This window comes from Miscanthus floridulus, chromosome 1 (genome assembly GCF_019320115.1).
Source record: "Miscanthus floridulus cultivar M001 chromosome 1, ASM1932011v1, whole genome shotgun sequence".
NCBI classification, from domain to species: domain Eukaryota; kingdom Viridiplantae; phylum Streptophyta; class Magnoliopsida; order Poales; family Poaceae; genus Miscanthus; species Miscanthus floridulus.
In genome coordinates this window covers 190,042,932-190,062,108 of record NC_089580.1, presented here as the reverse complement: position 1 = coordinate 190,062,108, position 19,177 = coordinate 190,042,932, and the positions used below count along the sequence as shown (strand labels likewise).

The 19,177-nt window shown below is 48.3% G+C and overlaps 2 protein-coding genes across 2 annotated transcripts; one reads left to right on the top strand and one right to left on the bottom strand.

Moving 5' to 3' along the window:
* The first annotated feature begins 418 nt into the window (after window positions 1-418).
* On the top strand, window positions 419-1,515 carry LOC136506515 (protein LURP-one-related 6-like). Its single transcript, XM_066501443.1, has 3 exons — window positions 419-717; window positions 853-1,095; window positions 1,235-1,515. Exons 1-3 carry the CDS (start codon window positions 484-486, stop codon window positions 1,364-1,366), a joined length of 609 nt encoding a protein of 202 aa, XP_066357540.1. The 5' UTR covers window positions 419-483; the 3' UTR covers window positions 1,367-1,515.
* A 1,588-nt stretch (window positions 1,516-3,103) lies between these two features.
* LOC136551847 (serine/threonine-protein kinase RIPK-like) lies at window positions 3,104-8,227 on the bottom strand. The gene is made up of 4 exons (XM_066543393.1): window positions 7,704-8,227; window positions 6,534-6,669; window positions 4,798-4,934; window positions 3,104-4,134 (listed from the first exon to the last, which is right to left on the bottom strand). Exons 1-4 carry the CDS (start codon window positions 8,148-8,150, stop codon window positions 3,541-3,543), a joined length of 1,314 nt encoding a protein of 437 aa, XP_066399490.1. The 5' UTR covers window positions 8,151-8,227; the 3' UTR covers window positions 3,104-3,540.
* Between the last annotated feature and the right edge of the window lie 10,950 nt (window positions 8,228-19,177).

Below are 19,177 nucleotides of genomic sequence, written 5' to 3'. Positions count from 1 at the left end.
CACTTAGCACTGACGTACAGCATTCAGCGAACAAACTACAATCTGTATGATTAGGCACGTAATTAGGCAGTAGTCCGTCTTCAGCTAAACTTAGACAGTTCAAAAAGGTAAAGATAAAGTAGTTTGGTAGCCTAAAGCAAACTTGTTCAAAGATTCTTCAATTCGTGTGGGATTCAGCAGCCCTGCATACTCACCAAAGCGTTATTGCCATGCATGTCTCATTGGCTTGCTTCAAATGCCATACTTCATCCAGATTGCTTGGCTCACAATGATCAACGAGTTCACAGCCTCTACGCGCAACCCCTGTTACCTGTTAGGCAGGTACACAGATGAGTCATTGAGACACATCCACACTCAAATGACTCTATTTATTCCTTGCTTTCATTGCCAAGCTAATGACTGTGTGCATTCAGAAGGAGTATATAACTATCTTCTACCTCAACTGTAAGAAAGATCGAGCTACATACATACGCGCGTACTACCATGGGTGCGTACACAACCATAGCTCCAGTTGTGAGCAAGATCTTCTGCAGCTCCTCGCACGCCGTGCTGATGGTGCGCAGGCGTCCTCCGACCGTGAACGGCGGCGGCCTTGTTGTTACAAACCAGGATCAGAGGGCGGCTTTCAGCGTCGATGGCTGTGGAATCATCGGAGCTAGCGGGCAGTTGATCGTCAGGAATGGTGATGGCAGTGCAATCCTCTTCATCCACAAGAAGGTAAACATTCAGGAGCTAGCTAGCTAGGCTGGAAGCTTATACAGTATATGTTTTCTTTTCTGAATGTTCCATCAAACTTTCTGATGTTTCATTTCAGTTGTTGAAAAACTGACTAATTGAAACCTGGTCTCACAGGAAGGTGTCGTTCAAGCGTTGAGTGTTAACAACTGGTGGAGAGGATATCTGTCCGACTATGGTGAACCGAACAAGCTGGTTTTCAGCTTGCAGGATCCTAAGCCTGTCCTCTGCATGAAGGGTGATGTCCGGGTCACCGTGGAACCCAACGGGAGAAAGAGGCACTGGGACTACGAGGTGACTGGATCCTTTGTTCAGAGGTCTTGCGCCATCAAGAACCGAGCAGGCCAGGTTGTAGCGCAGGTATAAAATAAATAAATAAATAAATAAATAAATAAATAAACCCCTCCATGGCCAAGACTATGAAGTCTGGAGGAATTTAATTAGAAGTAGATCAAATTACGTTATGATGCAACGGGTGATGCTATTTTTTGCTCCACAGATTGGTGCGAAGGGGATGATGACAGGCAGGGACTTCTACCAAGTGGTGGTGCAACCGGGCTATGACCAGGCCTTTGTGGTTGCCATTATTGCCATTCTTGACAACATGAATGGAGAGTCCACAAGCTGTTAATGTTACAACTTACAAGATATATGAGACTGCTCATATCCCTCTGTCGATAAGATTCATTCCATTAGCAATTTGTTAGAATACAGTTGTGCAACTTGATTATTTTATTGGACTGTACGTTACTTACCCTATCTTTTCATTGATAGGTTACCATGTACATGATAATATGATATATATATGTGATATCAAAGTGTGTTGTATTTCAAATTTAGTTTACATGCAAAGGATTTAAGTTCTTGATGATAGCTTATCGTGAATACTTTTCTCCAGGTTGCTTCTTCACTATTGTTTCTTAATGCACCAACATATCTTGACGTTACAAATTGGAGGCCCTCAACTTCGTCTCCATGTTAATATTCATGAGACGCGCTGCAAAAAAAAAAAAGAAGAAGGAAAAAAGATAGTGCTACAAATTATCAAAATAATTGAAAACCGCTAGCCATTAATTTAGTAGGATCTAATATATATCTATACAAATACATAAAGGAGCTCCTAAATCTACATCTAAATTGCTGGTATCTGTCATTATGAAAAATAATTTAAAATAACACACTAGATTTGCATACAAATTACCCATGTCTACCATTGAACTATCAATATCGAGCAAATTACCATCTAGCTGGTTTCAAATGTGGTTTATTTTTTTCTCAAAATAATTAAAATTTAGCTTTTTTAAAAAATCATAAATAATTCATTTAAATAAAAATATGTGAAACCACTATAAAAGATGTTTCTAAAAATATTGTATGTCTATATTGGTGCTAGATTTGGATTTGTTTGGACCTTATTTGTAGTCATTCCTAGTGTTTTATGCTCGCAGTCGTGCCAATAATATCGTACTAGTTGCAACCTATATGTGGTGGAGCTTGGCCCTATGAGGCTGGTTGTCCTATTACATATTTTTTGTTTACTCATAGTCTACTATGGATTATCTTGGTCAATTCTGGGTATAATATAATACAAAATGATGATTTAAATAAATAATAACCATAATTACTAACAATAGAACACCAAGAATAGGAACAAATATAATACCAATAACTCCTAATAGAACATAAAAAAATATATTATATTTATAAGAAAAAAATATGGTATCAGTTTTGTACTTTTTATTTAAAATGAATTATTTCCTATGTTTTTTTGGAAATAGACCAATTTTATTGTTTTTTTTTATAAAATACAAAACAACCTTTGAAGCCAACTAGATGAATATATTTATCCATATTAATATTTCAGTTATCGAAGTTTTTTTATTTTAATATTGTATGAGCAAAAATAAAATCGATGAATAGTTTTTTTAAAACTAAAATCGATGAATAGTTGGATGGCTAAAAATGTACTCTCTCCGTTATAAATTATAAGTCGCTTTGATTTTTTTGGTACATTCGTTTTGCTATGCATCTAGATATGGCATATGTCTAGGTGCTACATAGCAAAACTGATGTACCAAAAAAATTCAAAGTGACTTATAATTTGAAACGGTGGAAGTACTTTTAATTTAGGAGGACCGTGATTAGCAGGTTTAGACGTATGCTTCTTCTCCTTGGGTCTGAGACAGAGTAGGCCTATATTAGACTGTTTTGTTTAGTGGAGCCCATATTAGACTGTTGCCTCCGGCTCGTTTCAATTGTTGCATTTGAGTCAGGATGGGCCTCAACTCCGGAATTCCCGCTTACGATTCGAGGCCCACGTGAGAGCCATGGCACTCCTGTTTCTCACGATTCCGATAGAGATGTGGAATTGCAATGCACATCCATTTTCATGTCTATTGAGTATTTCGCTATTTGAAACTCCATTATCCTTTGCCATATCGATCTGCCAAACCATGAAGAAAAGTAACTAAAAATGTCGATGCTCGTGTAAGTGTGACGAGATGCTAGATCCTATATGTACATACACACTACACGCTTCAAAACCTCTTGGATACTTGTTCCTGTAGACGTGCTCCATCGTGAAGCCAAACGCAACCAGCTGCTTCCAATCACACAAACGACGACGACGTTAACTTCCACCGATCGTCTAGCTGCTTGATCGATGGATCATGAATAGCTCATGCTTCCAAGCTGCATGCATATGCGACAGGCGACAACAATCCAGTCACGCACAGGACGTGCAAGCTAGCAAATCCACCCATATTATCATCATCATCATAGCAGATAGCACGGGCGGAAGACGGATCACTCCTCCGGCCGCACGACGGCCGCCGCGGCACCTTCGCCTGACGACCTCCTTCGGCCTCCTCGTCTGCCGGACCCCCCCTTACCCACCGCCGCTTCGTCGCCGTTGGTGGCCGTCGTCTCCGGCGGCGCGACGTAGACGAATGGCCCGACGATGCAGCCGTCGAGTGCAAGGAGCGGCTCGAGCGCGTCGACGACGGCGGACATGTGGGGGCGGGACTTTGGGTTGAGTGCGACGCACTGGTGCGCGACGGCGGCGGCCTTGTGCGCGGCGCGGGTGGAGTACTGGCCCGCCAGGGCGGGGTCTATGACGCGGTCCAGGCGGCGCGCGTCCGTCAGGTACGGCCGCGCCCAGTCCACCAGGCTCTGCTCCCGCGGCGGGCGGCTCTTGTCCACCGCCTTCCGCCCCGACAGCAGCTCCAGCAGCACCACGCCGAAGCCGTACACGTCGCTCTTGGCCGTCAGGTGGCCCGTCATGATGTACTCCGGCGCCGCGTACCCCTGCGTCCCCATGACTCGCGTCGACACGTGCGTCTCGTCGTCCTCCGGCCCGTCCTTGGCCAGACCGAAATCCGACAGCTTCGCCTTGTAATCCTGGATACAGATTAACAAAGAGGATTTCAATCAATTCCAAAAGTAAGGAAAGTGGATGGTACTGTAGAAAATGCACGCAGATGTCAGCTATCTTCGTAATCTCGCGTACGTAGAGCAGTTAACACCCAACAACTCCGTTACTCATTGGCAACAGAAACTTTAGAAGAATGGATCATATTTTATTCATCATCGCTAGTAGTGCAAGCTTTTACTGCGAGAAAAAAATGAAATCTTTTTTCCGTGGCACGCATGCATGAACATGACAGTTCGATACGGATACGGCCGGGCGCTAGCGTTGCAATGGTTGACACGTGACCCGTTCTGGTTCACAGGCCTGCCTGCCTGATGGAGCCCCAGAAGCTGACGGCAGTGGTGATCTGGTCTGGTGGAGGCCAAGTCAAGATTTTGTTGTTCAGCAGTTGGCATTTGGTTTATTGGCGACCTGACGATTTCAGTTTGATTTCAGCGCTGGTTTACTCGCCGCGACTGGCGGATATTTCACTACTGGCTCCGGCCATCAAACCGAACCCAACCACAGCTGAGTCTGATCTTTCGAGCGAGAGATAGATATGAAACAGTGAAGAGAGGTAGTAGTAGTAGGTGGATGCGGATATGTGTGGATGCCGTGTGTGTTGTTACGGATGCACTAGTTGTCGAGCTCACCGAGTCCAGCAGGATGTTGGAGGTCTTGAAGTCTCGGTAGATGACCGGCTTCTCGGCTTCATGGAGGAAGGCCAACCCTTTGGCCGCGCCAATGGCGATCTTCAGCCGTGTTGACCATGGCAACGACGCAGCGTATTCTGCAAAAACATACACATTGAGTGCTATGGTGATCAGCTGAGGTAATCAAATTAATTAGGTTCCAGCTGAATGATGATGCACAAACATTTGAAGAAACTAAAGCTGTCAGAATATAATTCAGAGTAAAATGCCGGCAGCTGGCTGTCAAATGTTCGGAGTATGTCCATTTCCAATACCATCATCCTCTTATTTAGAATGAGGGAAATGAACTACACCTAATTTCTGGTATATGGTCGAGTTCATGTTCATTGTAGTTCAGACCGCGTGCAGTTATTCAGATCTACAAGATATTAAGATGTGACATACACATACTACACAACAAGATTTGCCTAATAGTGAGTTAGTGACTAACTTCCACATCGGTGGCCAACTGTTTACAGTGTAACTTCAAAAAAACAACCAGCAGGCACTGTTTGCAAGCATAAATATCACCGGGAAAACTCCAAATAAACAGATGAGTTCTTTCATGAATCCTGTTAGATTTATGTGTTCCAAACGGGTCCTCTGATGAGTCCATGTTAACTTTACCCTATACTAAAATTACTAATATATATAGCAGAACCTAGTGTGATGGACTGACAGTGACCATGCATGGAGACTCCACTGGAACTTCAATTCCACTCTGTTATGTCAAAGTTAAAGCACGACAAGCATCTTGCTAATTGGCTCTCTCAGTGCCTACAATGATCGAGATGAATCGTGTATATGTAGTAGCACAATTAAGTCATCACATCCCCCTTTTGACTTATAATCCAGAATGACAGCTGTATATGCTACCTACTGATTCTAATCACGTACAGTAAAATAGGTTTTTATTCTTGTCTGCATATAAAGAGTGAACCTAATTAAAGCAGTGAAAACAAGTAGTACTAGATACGCAACAGGAGGTGTAGGTCTCCGTCCGTCCTACTCCTATACTGTCGTACAGCAGCAGTAGAATCAAGCATGAAATTTGAGAGCATAACCAAGGACGACGATGCTGGTGTGAAAAACATCAAAGTGGTTAAGAGAAAATGATCCAGGGGATCAGAATAAGTAGAGATCGATCGAGATGATGTAACAAGACTGCATCAATCAATTGACGCCGCAACGACACGCCCGAAAGGCAGTTTGAACCATCACTGAAGAAAACGGGCCGGCCGGGAGAAAATGGACGAGACAAAAACCAAGGGTGTAGAGCACGGAAAGTGCTAGTTGCTGCCGATCCGGCGGCCACAAAATAAATTCGCCGATAATAAAGCTTTTTATGCGAGAAATAAAAAAAGGCTGGTGATCGAGCCGTCCAGTTCGACTGATGTGTGTCTCGAGATCCGAATATCTTTCCTAGCTTAGCGATGCAGCGAGGGAAAAGGAGGCTGACAACAGCGTGCAAGGGATATCCCTTTCTTGTCGCCTGCACCATCGATGTCTGCTGGCTGCTTGCCGCCACAGTGTTTTCTAGCTAGGCTCTATATGTTTTATTCTTGCAGGCTTACTTGCAGCCCTATGAAATTATGAAAACGACATGCCATGGCAATATGGCATGATGAAAATGAGAAGTTTATGTAGGAAATGAAATAAAAAAGGGAAATGGAAAGAGGCAGGCTACGTGTGCTTACTTTTGAAGAGATGCTTCTCCAGGCTGCCCCTGGTCATGAACTCGTAGACGAGCAGCCTGTGCTCGTCCTCGTAGCAGTAGCCGATCAGCTTCACCAGGTGAGGGTGCCTCAGTTGCCCCAGGAAGAACACCTCCGTCTGCATGCATGCATGGTTTTACATACATAGATCATGGATCTGTCAGTTTAACTACTGTAAATATCTCTCATTATAATACTCTGTTGATTTGCTTCACCTGAGGAACCTATAAGCCTTTAATTTAATTAATTGAACTAAAGTAAACACTGTCACTGTTCCATTGAATCCTCTCATTCTAGCAGCTGGCAAGCATACCGAGCCACTGAGGAAAGCTTTCGAAGACAAGTTCAGTACGTGGAATACTTCAAGCCGTGGATCGAACTTCTACTTGTAATAAAAGACAACTTGCTTGTTTGAACGAATATTGACAAATATACAAGTAATTAAAAACTAAACGGAAGTACGTACGAAACCATAATATTTGAGAATAAATAAAAGAAATGTGCAGATCGAGATGATTCCCTTTTATTTTGGGGTCAAAGGTGCACTTTTTACTCTGTCCTATTAGTTTTTTTTTTTAATAAATCTCTTAACAAGACGTGGAACTTTTTACTACTTACTACTAGCTCTAAAAAATTCTAATAATACTATATATCACTGCTAATATATCAACAAGAATAGGATATATGTTTGGTTGTGAATATTTGGCATTAATATTCAGAATCTCTAATAAGCAGCATCATGTATTTTTGGATTGGAGAGAGTAGTACTAGACCTTGCGAGGCACACGTACTGTGAAAATTCCGAGCTAACTGACTGACTCAAGATGTGACCATAGAGTTCAGACTTCGAGCAGCTCAACTAACTTGGAACAAGCAAAGTCTATTGAGCTAATTAAAGCAGGAGAAATTGCTCTCTGATAGACGCTAATGAACCCCATGCGTGCACAACATCGCTGACACTGTTGCATAGATCAGTATGTAAATTCCTCCTCCTCACTTAAATCTGACGTACTATATATTAATTCCTATCTATATATAAATGATGAAATTGTTTAGTACTGCATGCGTTGCGTTGATTAATAGTCATACTCCGTATTAACCAGGTCGATCCATCGTATAAGCAAGAGCAAGCGTTATATATGTATACCGTACCAGCCATTCGGTGTGGCCTTGTCCGCCCTCGAGGTCGAGCAGCTTGACGGCGACGCTCTGCGCGGCGAGTCCCGGCTTGGTCTTGTCGTCGACGTAGCCCTTGTAGACGGGGCCGAAGCCGCCCTCACCGATGAAGTTGGTCATGGAGAAGTCCCGGGTGACGGCGCGCAGCTCGGCGATGGTGAAGACGTGGAGGTTGGAGCCGACGAGCGAGAGCGACAGGTCCTCGGGCGACACCATCCCGCTCAGGCTCAGCTCCGTGAACGACATCCGGCTCTGCAGCGACCGCGGCCTGCCGCTGCCGCTGCCGCTGCCACCTGCCGCGGCAGCCACCTTCTGCTGCTTGCTCTTCTTCTTCTTCCCGCCGCCGCCCTTGCCCTTCTTCCTCCTGCCGTGGGAGCTGCTGCCGAAGCAGCCGAACAGCGAGCCCCACCCCGGCCTCGCCATGCCGGGTCGGTCGGTCGATCGGTCTCTGGATGGACTCTTCGCTGCGCCGGTTTATTGCCTCCCACCAGCGGCTTTGGCTGGACGCATCGGGGTATATATACGCTGGCTCTTGCGTGTGGGGTGGGTTAATTAGGCTTAATCCTCGTCCTGTTGGCTTAATCTTATCAAGTCGATCAGCGGCGGCCCTGGGGTGTGGTTTGGTAGGGAGACTGGACTGGGGACGGACAGGCGGACAGCCTCTGACTTGGTTGCCGGGTTGCATTGCACCTGACACGACACGGAATTAAAACCGCGCAGGGAGAGGAGGATTTTTGTGTCCCGGATCGGAGGCGCGGGGGGCCGCGCGGTCCGCGCGCGCGTGCCGGCAGTTGGGCGCCACGGCGGGGGGCGCGCCGTTCTCACCAGCAGCAGGTTCGGAGCCCAGGCAGCAGAACCGGGGTCACCTGTGGCGCGCAGAGCTCGTTGGTTTGAACTTACCGGAACCTACAATATTTTTCTCTCATAATAAAATAGCTTCGATCGGTTGAATTTTAATACTAGCCGAACATACCCTGGTCTAAGAATATGCGTGCACGAGGCCCGTTGGACGCAGACGTATGCGTGTGGATGCAAAATGGCCACTTTTTTGTGGAGGGCTGTTTACACGTACCTTTTGCCTTCATTTCAGACGGTACACAGGGCACAGGCACGGTGAGATCAGGAGAGCAAGCGCGGCACGTGTGCAGTGTGCTCCGGGAAAGTTAAGCCTGCTTGCAGCAGGTTGGCACGACATATGGTCCAATTGGTTTCACCGAAATTTAGCTGATGATGCTGATTTCCTATGAGAGAAAAATACTATTCTTTCGCTGAAAACTACTGCTGAAGAACATGTGGATCGTTTTCCTCCTCTCCCTTTTCTTCCGCGGAAAAGTTGACAGGATCGTTTAGTTTGCTGCTCGTCGATAATGCACCGTCGTACAACTTGTACTGGTAATTAGCTATCACACCACACAACTCGTGTTCTCGACAACTCGTACTGCTGCTACTGCATCAGACCTGCCAGGGAAGAAGCCCTTCCCGCTTTGGACCATAGCAGCCACATATCACGGGGAGTGCTTCAGAATCCTCCGCGACGCAAGCTGCCTACCCGCTACCGTACCGGCCGGACGGCGGCCACCCAGGACACGTACGTAGGTGCAGGTGCAGCGCAAGGTGACACTTCAAACAGCAACAGGGATTCAGCAAATCTGTTGTACCGATGTACTATTCCATGCACGCGCACGCTAATTGGTGCCAGCTGGGCCACGTATATCACATGTCTTCTCTTTTAATTTGTCTTTTTCAGCTTTTTTTTTTTCATCCAGAACAATATTTTTCTCTCACAACAAATCAGCTGGAACAGTATTTCGGCTTGTTTTTTCAACGAAATAAACTGAGCCTATATTAACCTCCAATTTGCATGCATTTATATATTGTCTGGCCATGGGATTTGTGGAGGGATCCGATCGGCAATCCGGTTCATGTTGCTTCTCTTGGTCGTAGAACAGTATATATATATATATATATATATATATATATATATATATATATATATATATATATATAGTGGGTCACATCTTAAATATTTTTTAAGGCTTTGTTTGAATGCATATGTATCCACCTCGATCCACATATGTTGGAGTGAAATGGAATGGAATTTAGTTTAATTCCACTCCAATCCACTTGAACACATGTGGATTGCGATGAATACATACGAATCCAAACAAGGTCTAAACTGGATGCAAATCCGCGTGTACTAGTATCTATTTTGATTGAACAGTCACATGCACGCAACGTCTTCCCTTAACAAAAAAAACCCCAGCAGGTCCAAAGATTGGACCAATGGCAGATGATGTTAGTAACAGTGCAAAGTCAAACAGAGTCTCATGTAAATAATGTATCATAGTATTCTTGAGAGGATCTCGAAACAGATAATCTATTGTTATTATATATGTCATTTAGCAGTTTTTTTTTACAACAGGTCATTTAGCAGTTCATCCTATTCTATTAACAACACCAAATAACTCGATGATGCTTATTTTGTCCTTTAAGATGTACACACATGTACGTGTTATGAACATTCCATCACATCACGTTATCTAGAAGAAAGATACCTCCTCCAGCTCGTTGTTCTACCAAAAAACTACCATATGATGTTTCATGCTTTAATTTGTCCAACTCATCCAGAAGAGGACAGAGCGCCAAATTTCAGGCTGCTTTGGAAACGAAAGCAACGCCTTATTAGATAATAAAGCTATGTCAGATATGCAGCATGTTCGCTTGGTCGTAAACAATCGTGGATTATAAACTAAAACAGTATTTTTCTCTCACACCAAACCAGCCAGCAGTAATAATCCATATCGTTTCAGCCGAAACGAACAGGCTGCATGGTTTCCAATTGCAAGGGACTGTGGTTAGGTAGGCCACTTATATAAAAGCGCACACGTACAGGGGACATGATATACTAATCATCAACTCAATGATGAAGATTAGACAAAGTAAAAAACTAGTATATATCCAGATTATCTTGTACGGTGTTAGTTGCACTTGACATGGCTGTGGCCTTCTAGAAACTTGTTGATGACCTTGTGCTTGCTGTACATGTGGATGTAGCGAGCAAGCTGAAATTGTACTACGTAGTACGGTCAATGCGTGGCAGGTAGGGACGACGGCCAGAACTCGGACGTACGTCTGCGTGAGGACGCGCGATGAATGGCACGCATGAATTAGAAGGTTCCTTGCCTCTTTTCTTATTAATTTTTTTTCTCAATCACACAAAAGGCACGTCTTTGTATTAAAATTAGATGGTTCCTTGCCTCCTTTTCTTATTAATTTTTTTTTCTCGATCACGCAAAAGGTTTGCGTTTCTTTGTATTAAGGTAGAGAAAAAGTTTAATACAACACACCTTAGCGGCGCCCTAGGGGGTCAGAAGAATTGTACGTGGACGCTTAGGCCCGTCTCAGTAGGGATTTTATGTCACAGTTTCCAACGCATACATATTTTGGAAACGGTGTAGAAGAATTTCATCCCCATAAAACTATCTCTATTCTCATAAAATTTTTATCATCTCTCTCTTCATCAATACTATGTCACATCAGCATATTTAATGCCCATGAAACTCTGATGAAACCCCATTGAGATTGGCCTTAGAACCACCGTAGTGTACTCAAATCTATGGTGTTACATTGAGAACTGATCAACCTGAAAAGAGACACCGGCTAGGAGGCCTATGCCGGCGCAGCCGAGCAGCGGCGGCGCCGCTTACTCGCACCCACGTCGCCGTCCGACGGGAACAGCTCACGAAGCGCCTCCATGCAACCGGGGTCACCGTCGTAGATTTCTTCGTACGCCTTCATGGCTGACGTGGACGGGGTCGACATCCTGCTGGTTAGTCCCAGGCGCTTCAAGACAAGGTGCTCGCCTCGCTTGACCACCGGGATGTGGGATAGGCTCTGCACTACTATTCACCTGCTCCTCTTGGGGAGCACGAGCGGTGGACGTCTATCAGGGGCTGAATCATCTCCGGGCATCTCCAGGAGCGGCGGCTGCCTCGTCATCATGACTCGCTCGATGAAACTCTTGAGGCTACTGTCGGCGGAGTCCATCTGAGGGGATGAAGTGATGTTGACGACATGCGTGGCAGCCACTACCATCGTGCCTCCCGAGGTGGCAGCCCCGACCAACGCTGGGTCAAGGCATACCTCGGCATCCACGACATCAGGTTGCCCCCCGGCGACAGCGTGACCTGTGGTGGCCCCTGCACATGCGACGACGGAGGCGAGTCCGTCATCCACTGTACAGTCTTCAACGGAGAATGGGTGTCCACTAGTGATGTGTCCACTTCCTAAGAGGCACCCTCTCGAGTAGTCGAGCATGCTCCTATTGGGGGCTCACCACGAGCGAGGTGGCAAACTCCTCCAACATTGGGTCGATCCATGCGGGAGGCCCCGAGCACGCCCACACCTCCAACGCCAGCGAATCTTGCAAGGAAGCAGGGAAGCAGCGTGCAGCAGCAGCAACGTTGCGTCGCAGCCGGTCGGCGCACCCAAAAGCTGACATCCCTCGCGCGGCTCACTCCGGCGTCGCCACCGTCTTTGTCGGGTTTAGCTAGCACCCCCTATGAGACCCGCGCCCGAGCCACCGCAGGGCGCGTGCAAGGGGGGCGTCGAGTTGTCACCGCGAGCGGGGTGCCGTAGTCGGCCGCCATCCTTCGCCACCGATGCCGCCGTATGCCTGGGCCGTTTGCAGTCCCTGGCGAGATGGCTGAAGCCCTGGTAGCGCAGGCAACGCCACGGCAACCGACAAGTCGCTACCCGGTGCGAGTAGGAGAGGCAGTTGAAGCATCTGTCGTGGAAGCTCCGTGGGTACCTTCCGGGTCTGCCGAGCTTGCTTTCCTTCGTGTCAAGGCTCAGGCGAGGCGGTCGCAGGTCAAGTTTCCTGTCGAGGGAGGATCTCCCGCCACCCATCGGCGTTAGGGGCGGAGACCCATCCATGGTGGCCGAGGCGCTGGCGTGCCTGGATGCGGCCCTCCACTGGTCGAACAGGCATGCCACACACCAGCTGTGGGCGCGACCAACTGTGTTTCCCTTGCCTTTGCCTAGGACCTTGGCGGGCCCCACTGCCCCCACGGCCTGACATATGAGTTTGGGCGCACGACAGGGATACAACGATCGGTTTCGGCGGGCAACGGGTGATGTCCAGGTAGTTGGCGGGGTAGTCATCGTCGGCGTCCACCCATCGGTGGCTCTTCATGTGCCCTCCCATGGGGCCACCCGGGTAGAACAGAGCCATGTCTAGAGAGAGGGTGGGCGAGCTAGAGGCGTTGACAGCGGAGAGAGCATCTGGCCCGCGGTGCGAAGACGTGGGTGGCGGCGGAGGTGGAGTCACAGACCGTGGTGACGGTGGCTGCTGTCATGCGGTGGCCTCCCTGCCATCAGTGGTTGTGGATCTGGCTGCCTGGGGCCGGCCTGCACGGGATCCAGGGAAGGGGCTGGCCGAAGGCACGGCGGCGGCCTCTAGAGAACCCACATGCCCAAAAGGCCCAGTCTTAGACCCGGATGGCGTGGATTCCCCACCACCGGCAGCGGTGGACCTGCCCGCACAGGAACTAGCACCCTCCATCACTGGTGCTAGTTGTGGCGGCCGAGCAGCGGTCCTGCCACCTCTGACGTCCTCTTCGACGCAGCTGCCATCTCCGACGACTGCATCCGTGGAGCTGGCACCTCCGACGATGGCGTGAGGCAGGGGATGAGCAGGCGGGGTGGTTGAAGATGAGGGAGAGGAGGGGAACGCGAGCGCCGGTGGCAGGGTAAGGGAGGCTGCCACCATGGGCGATGCCTTAGGGCTAGCGCCTGTGGCAGAACCGCTCGAAATAGCACACTTATGGAGGCGCTCGTCTTCCACCAGACACTAAGCACCCCGAAAGCAAGCTACAGCGGGCGGTGTCCGTCGGATACACCCTAAGGGAGAACCTGAAAGATCCACATTTTTCTCAAGGATCCAATAATGAGAACGAGTTACAATACTTGTCCATTTCATACATCAGAGTTTCTTAAAAAGTACATTATTACAATACCAAATGTCAGAGTGCGGAATGATAAACAACGAAATTTAAAATGAACATCTAGCGATAAGAACGAGGATCTGTCTGAGCCCACCAGAAGAATCCTCCACACAAAGGTACTTCTCATGCATCACCTACAACAGGGGTAAATAAACTTCCCTAAAAAAACAAGGGTAAATAAACCCTGAGTACACAATGTACTCGCAAGACTTATCCGATTAGTGGGAATAATTTCCCGACTCCAAGGAACATGAGAAGCTTTATGGTTTGCTGGTTTATTTTAGCAGAAAGCAATACTAATAGTGAGTCCTTATTTAGGTTATTATTATTGGCCGTATCAAGTTATTATCTATCCAGTCTATATAAGCACATGTTCTACTTTCAAGCAAGAGTTGAGCAATCAGTTCCATTTCATCATCTTTCATCTTTCAGTTCTTACTACGATGCTAGAGTTAAGACAAGTCGTACCGACTCAGCGGCGATTCGCGAACTAATGTGACCAGCTGGGTGCCTAGAAAACACACACCCCGCTTGTACCCTAAGCACAAGCAGGACCAACCCATCACTCTCCTATCCCGGGTGTCCAGGTCCCCGTCCAAACTTGGACTCCCAGCTCCCACTCCTGAGTCCTGGACTCAGTGTGGTGCAAGGACCTCCACCATCTCCGCCTCCAATCGGTCGGTCCGGAAAGAGCCGGATCCGCGACAAGAGAGCAACAAGTCTTCCATGCGCCCATACCCAAGTATGCGCTCGGGACAATAGATCTGTGACTTGCCTAGCGTCCATTGCAACGACCGGTCCTTAATTGACACAGATAGAGAAAAAGTATAACCGAGCTATGCCCCGCTGGCCGCAGGACACAACCCCTTATACCTACCAGTACCCAAACCATATCCCTGCCCGGTCACCATTTCCATTTCCACCATTTTATCATGAGTGATCATATTTTATCACCTATTTGCGAGTAACGGCAGGTTACTTACGCTACCGATATCCTGAGCATAGCAGCTACTCGACCTGTACTAGTAGGACTCATAGGTAGATATATTTATGCATGTAGTTTCTATAAAATTCCTATAACTTAAATGCACATCACATATATATATTCAGTGATCATTAAAATAGGGGTTATGCACTGGGGCTTGCCTTGGGCAGACGACGGGTCAGTACGATCAAAACCAATAGGCTCCAGGGCTCCCTCCTGCACGAGGATCTCCTCCTCATACTCCTCAATCACCTCATCGTACTCCTGCTCGTCGACGGGCACGAAATCTACCAGCTAATGATCTACATGCATGAAATGATGATGCAATGCTCAGTAATATAGCAACAACAACTTTTAAAATAAAGGTACATTTGTTTAACCACTAAGATAGTGCTACTGACCACACTATTAAGCTATCTATCGTTGCCGATAACAAACTTGACGTATGGCATACAATATTATAACAACTACATGTATTCTTACTCCTAACGCTGATCTACACTATATACGATAAAGCAAGGGTAATAGCTATTCTATTTCGCAACCCATTCTAAGGCTACAAAATTTACAACAAGTACATAATAACCTAGCGAGCCTACTGTAAAAATTTTATAGCTATATCCATCTCCAATCTACCACAAAAATTCATACAATTATTAATCCACATAATACTAAGCCATTTAGTTTGAATTTATGAACCTACCATTATCATAGCTAACTGTAATCTAACTGTACTAACAAGTATATGGTAATTTTGTGAATCTAACAAAATTGGTTTCACTATTTTTGGACTTCTACATAATTTACTACAATTTATCAAAGTTCAGCTCGTAACTAAATTAAATAAGCATTTCGACTTTACTGGAAATTGAAGAAACCGCTTTCAAACTTGTGGCTCGGCCCACAACGGCACGACGCGCGCGCAGGTGCAGCGCGGTCCACGCTGGGGCGTGGCCCAGCCGGACGACGGCCCGTGACGGGAAGGACCCGCGCGCGCCGGTCAAAATGCAGAAACGCCCTCGGACTGTCCCGTAATCACCCGAGCGCTAAGTGCACTATTCCACTAGTCTACCGTTTTATAGCTACGCCCTCGGAAAATCCTACCTTCACAACAGCTACATCCCCGACACCCCCGCGCGCGCTTCGGCGCGGCGGCGCTGGCACCGGAGCCATACGCCGGCCATAGCAGACCTTCCCCTCCCCAACAACCGAGCCGACCCTTACCTAGGAGCGAACGCAAAGTGCCGGGCGAAGGAAGCGCGAGCCAGGATGTAGCAGCGCGGTCTGACCACGGTGGCGGAGGTCCTGCAGTCATGGCGGTGCCGTTCCGGTGAATGTCAGCAAGTCCGGGGCAAAATAGGTAGCTAGTGAGCTCTAGTGACTCACCACGGAACCCTTCGAGACGGTGATTCGTTCGGAGATGGCCTGATCCGAGCTGGCCACGTGCGTGTGGGGTGGTGCGGCGGCGCACGGCGATGGCACGGCCTCATCAGGGAAAGCTGGGCTACGGTAGCGTTACGGCCGAGGTGCGTAGGGTACTTAGGAGGGGGAGACGAGGTCGGTGGTGCAAGGAATCGCCACGGGGTGCTTTGGATAGGTGGCTTGCCGACGGCGTGCGCCCGTCCGGTCTTAAGGACCCGGCGGAGCGGCGATTCCAAATTGAGGCACTGTGCGGCGGTACAAGTAGCTAGGTGGGGACGGTCATGTGGCTAGCTACCCAGCGGAGCCGAGGATGCGGCTAATTGGATTAAGGCGCTGCCATCACAGCGAATCGAAGGAAACGGCCCCGCCGGCCAAGGCGACAGCGGAGACAGGGGGGTTAGGCACGGCCTGGCTCGACACTGTCGTGGCCTTCAACGCAAGGTACAAGTGCGCACGGGCGATGGGGAGCAGCGAGGCGTGCACAAGACGTTGCCACACTGCACCCCACGCGCGTCGATGGCGACTCGGCACTGATCGCCGCAAAGGATGGCAGGTCCAGGAAGGTAGCGACGAAATGTGGCAGCGGACACGGGCGTGCTAGCGAAATAGGCGGCTGTCCCATGCGCGTGCAGCTGCGCTGCGTCAACGACAATAGTGACGCGCAGGTGGTGCTCGTGAGCGTGCCTGGCAAACGGCGACACCAGAACGGCGCAAGCGGACGCGACAGCGGGCAGAGTAGCAGGACCCATCGGTGCAGTGCGCGTGCGTGCACGAGCGTATGCCAGGGCGCACCAGGGACCCTGGCTAGCAATGCGGCCATACGCATGGGCGATGCGCGCGGGCGCGACGGCGGTGCAGCGCAGCGCGGCGATACGAGACCGCGTGGTAGGGCGCGAGCGCGAGCTTGCGCGGCGTGCCAAGGCAGCAACGCGGCGTGGTCAGTAGGGCGGTGCTAGTGGCGAGGACGGCCGGTGCAGCGGCCCATGCATGGCGCGCTCGCAGGGCAGCAGACGCGGCGACGACGAGCGCTGGCGCGGCAACACCGAGCCGATCAAGGTGACCGCGGCCAGCGCTGGCACCGTTCACAGATACATGACCTGCACACTTATTAAAGCAGCTCAAAAACTCAAACCCGATGCTCCAAACGCCAAGCCAGTTGTTCAACACTCAAAAGGGTACCTAGGGGTAGCCAACTGTGCCAAAACATCTCGCCACTCCTTAACTTGATCGCTCTACAAAAATTGCCGAACATGGCTTCGTCGACCCATTTTCAAACTTAACGCGAAAGGACTTAAACTTCGAACGGTTTCGTGTCGCATTCCGTTCCCAAGCTACTTGACACACTAGCTAGCGAACCCCATTTCCGACCGCAAGTATTTAACCGTCACCTATGAAGTTTATACTACCCACTTTATTAAAGTTCACATACGCATCCTATAGCATTTCCGTTCAATAAAAATTCATTAAGAACCCTAAGTAACACCATGCGGCATGAAATGTAAACTCGTTGCCTATTTCAATTAAACGCTTCAAGTTTCGAAATTTGCTTTATACCTTATAATACCAACATGTATACACAAATATGATGCTTATGCAGTGTGTAGCTGTACAATGTAACACCGATGGTGTTACAGCGCCCGGCGACGGTAGCGGCTGCAGATCTCGTGCTCATGGCTACTAGGGAGTAGCTCGCAGGGTGGAGGGAGGAAGGGGAGGGGAGGGAGCTGCTCGCACAGAGATGCACATATCGACGACACGTGTATTTCTGTACGGAGAGCTTGTTTACAAGGTAAATTCAAATATTCAAAAAACACACAATGACACAAGACAGGAGGCCATGCATGTATATGTCCGTCCTAACGCCCGCTAGGTGCATGCATGGAGTCCGTGTTGTGGATCCCAGCGGGATTAACCACTAACGACCAGCTGAGTCCCAGTGGCAACGTGCTAGGATATACGGTGGCCAAAGATTAGATAGAGTTGCAAGTTGCTACCGCAACCCTGACGTCGCATGCATGGTGATGATGCATGCTCTTGACGAGTTACACCGTCCCGGCCGGCCAAGCCGTGACGAGAGGTCGATCGATCGCCGATCGGGGACGACCCTTACCGCTCTTACGTAGCGCCTCTGCGTGGACAGAGAGTCAGCGCTCTGCGATCGCAGCATAGACCGTTGGACCGGACCGGAGGAAGGGCTCTCCTGTGTCCTGTCCGGACCATGCATATCCATCCGGTCGTGTGCTAGCTTCACGGATTTTTTTTTTAATTTTAACTTTTTTTAAACTAATTTTAAATTTAACGTGTCCGATTTTTTTTAAAAAAAAACTAACACTTTTGGCCGCGTCTATTGCCCTGGCGCGGCCAAATGCCTGTGCCGCGCCATCAGAGCTGACGTGACGGCGACCAGGAGTGATGACCGCTGACGAGGCAGGGCCTGCCGCGCCACCCATCTTGGCGCGGCAGTGCCGCGTCAGGGGTCATGGCACGGCTGGGCCAAATAAACCCCCACAGCCAGTCATGCCAGCCTGAGCAGCAAGCCTGCCCGCCGCGCCCGCCGCCAACCCGGCGGTACCTGGACGGTTTAATCGGAACGCGTCGCGCCGATGGTGGGAGTTGTTGTAAGTATTGTTTGACGTAAAATGAATAGTGAATTTGTTTCTATATTTTGTTAAATTTTTTCAAGGCCGAATAGAGAAATTGATAAGGCAATTGATATTTTTTTCGTCTTTCATAATATGGTTAAACACCATGTTAACTAATCAATTACGAAAAATTGGATCGGATTGAAACGAATATTTTTTGAAAGCCGTTTTTTAAACTAGTTGCTACTTAATCTCGCAAGCAGTGATGTCACGACGCATTAAAACGAAAATGAAGCAAATAACATAAGTTAACAAGCTGCCACATAAGTTTGACTTAAGATCGATATAACATAACCAAATAAGCCTGCAAGTTTCGGACCCCGATAATAGTTCGACCTAACAAACTAAGACCTAGGAGTGTAAGGATTCCTCGGACGCCTATGTCTCTTCGGATTT

Coding starts and splice junctions, on each gene's coding strand:
- LOC136551847 (XM_066543393.1), bottom strand. CDS start 8,150: ATGGCGAGGCCGGGGTGGGGCTCGCTGTTCGGCTGCTTCGGCAGCAGC. Junction 6,670..7,703: donor AAGGCCACACCGAATGGCTG/GTACGGTATACA, acceptor GCATGCATGCAG/ACGGAGGTGTTCTTCCTGGG. Junction 4,935..6,533: donor GGAGAAGCATCTCTTCAAAA/GTAAGCACACGT, acceptor ATGTTTTTGCAG/AATACGCTGCGTCGTTGCCA.
- LOC136506515 (XM_066501443.1), top strand. CDS start 484: ATGGGTGCGTACACAACCATAGCTCCAGTTGTGAGCAAGATCTTCTGC. Junction 718..852: donor TCCTCTTCATCCACAAGAAG/GTAAACATTCAG, acceptor CTGGTCTCACAG/GAAGGTGTCGTTCAAGCGTT. Junction 1,096..1,234: donor CAGGCCAGGTTGTAGCGCAG/GTATAAAATAAA, acceptor TTTGCTCCACAG/ATTGGTGCGAAGGGGATGAT.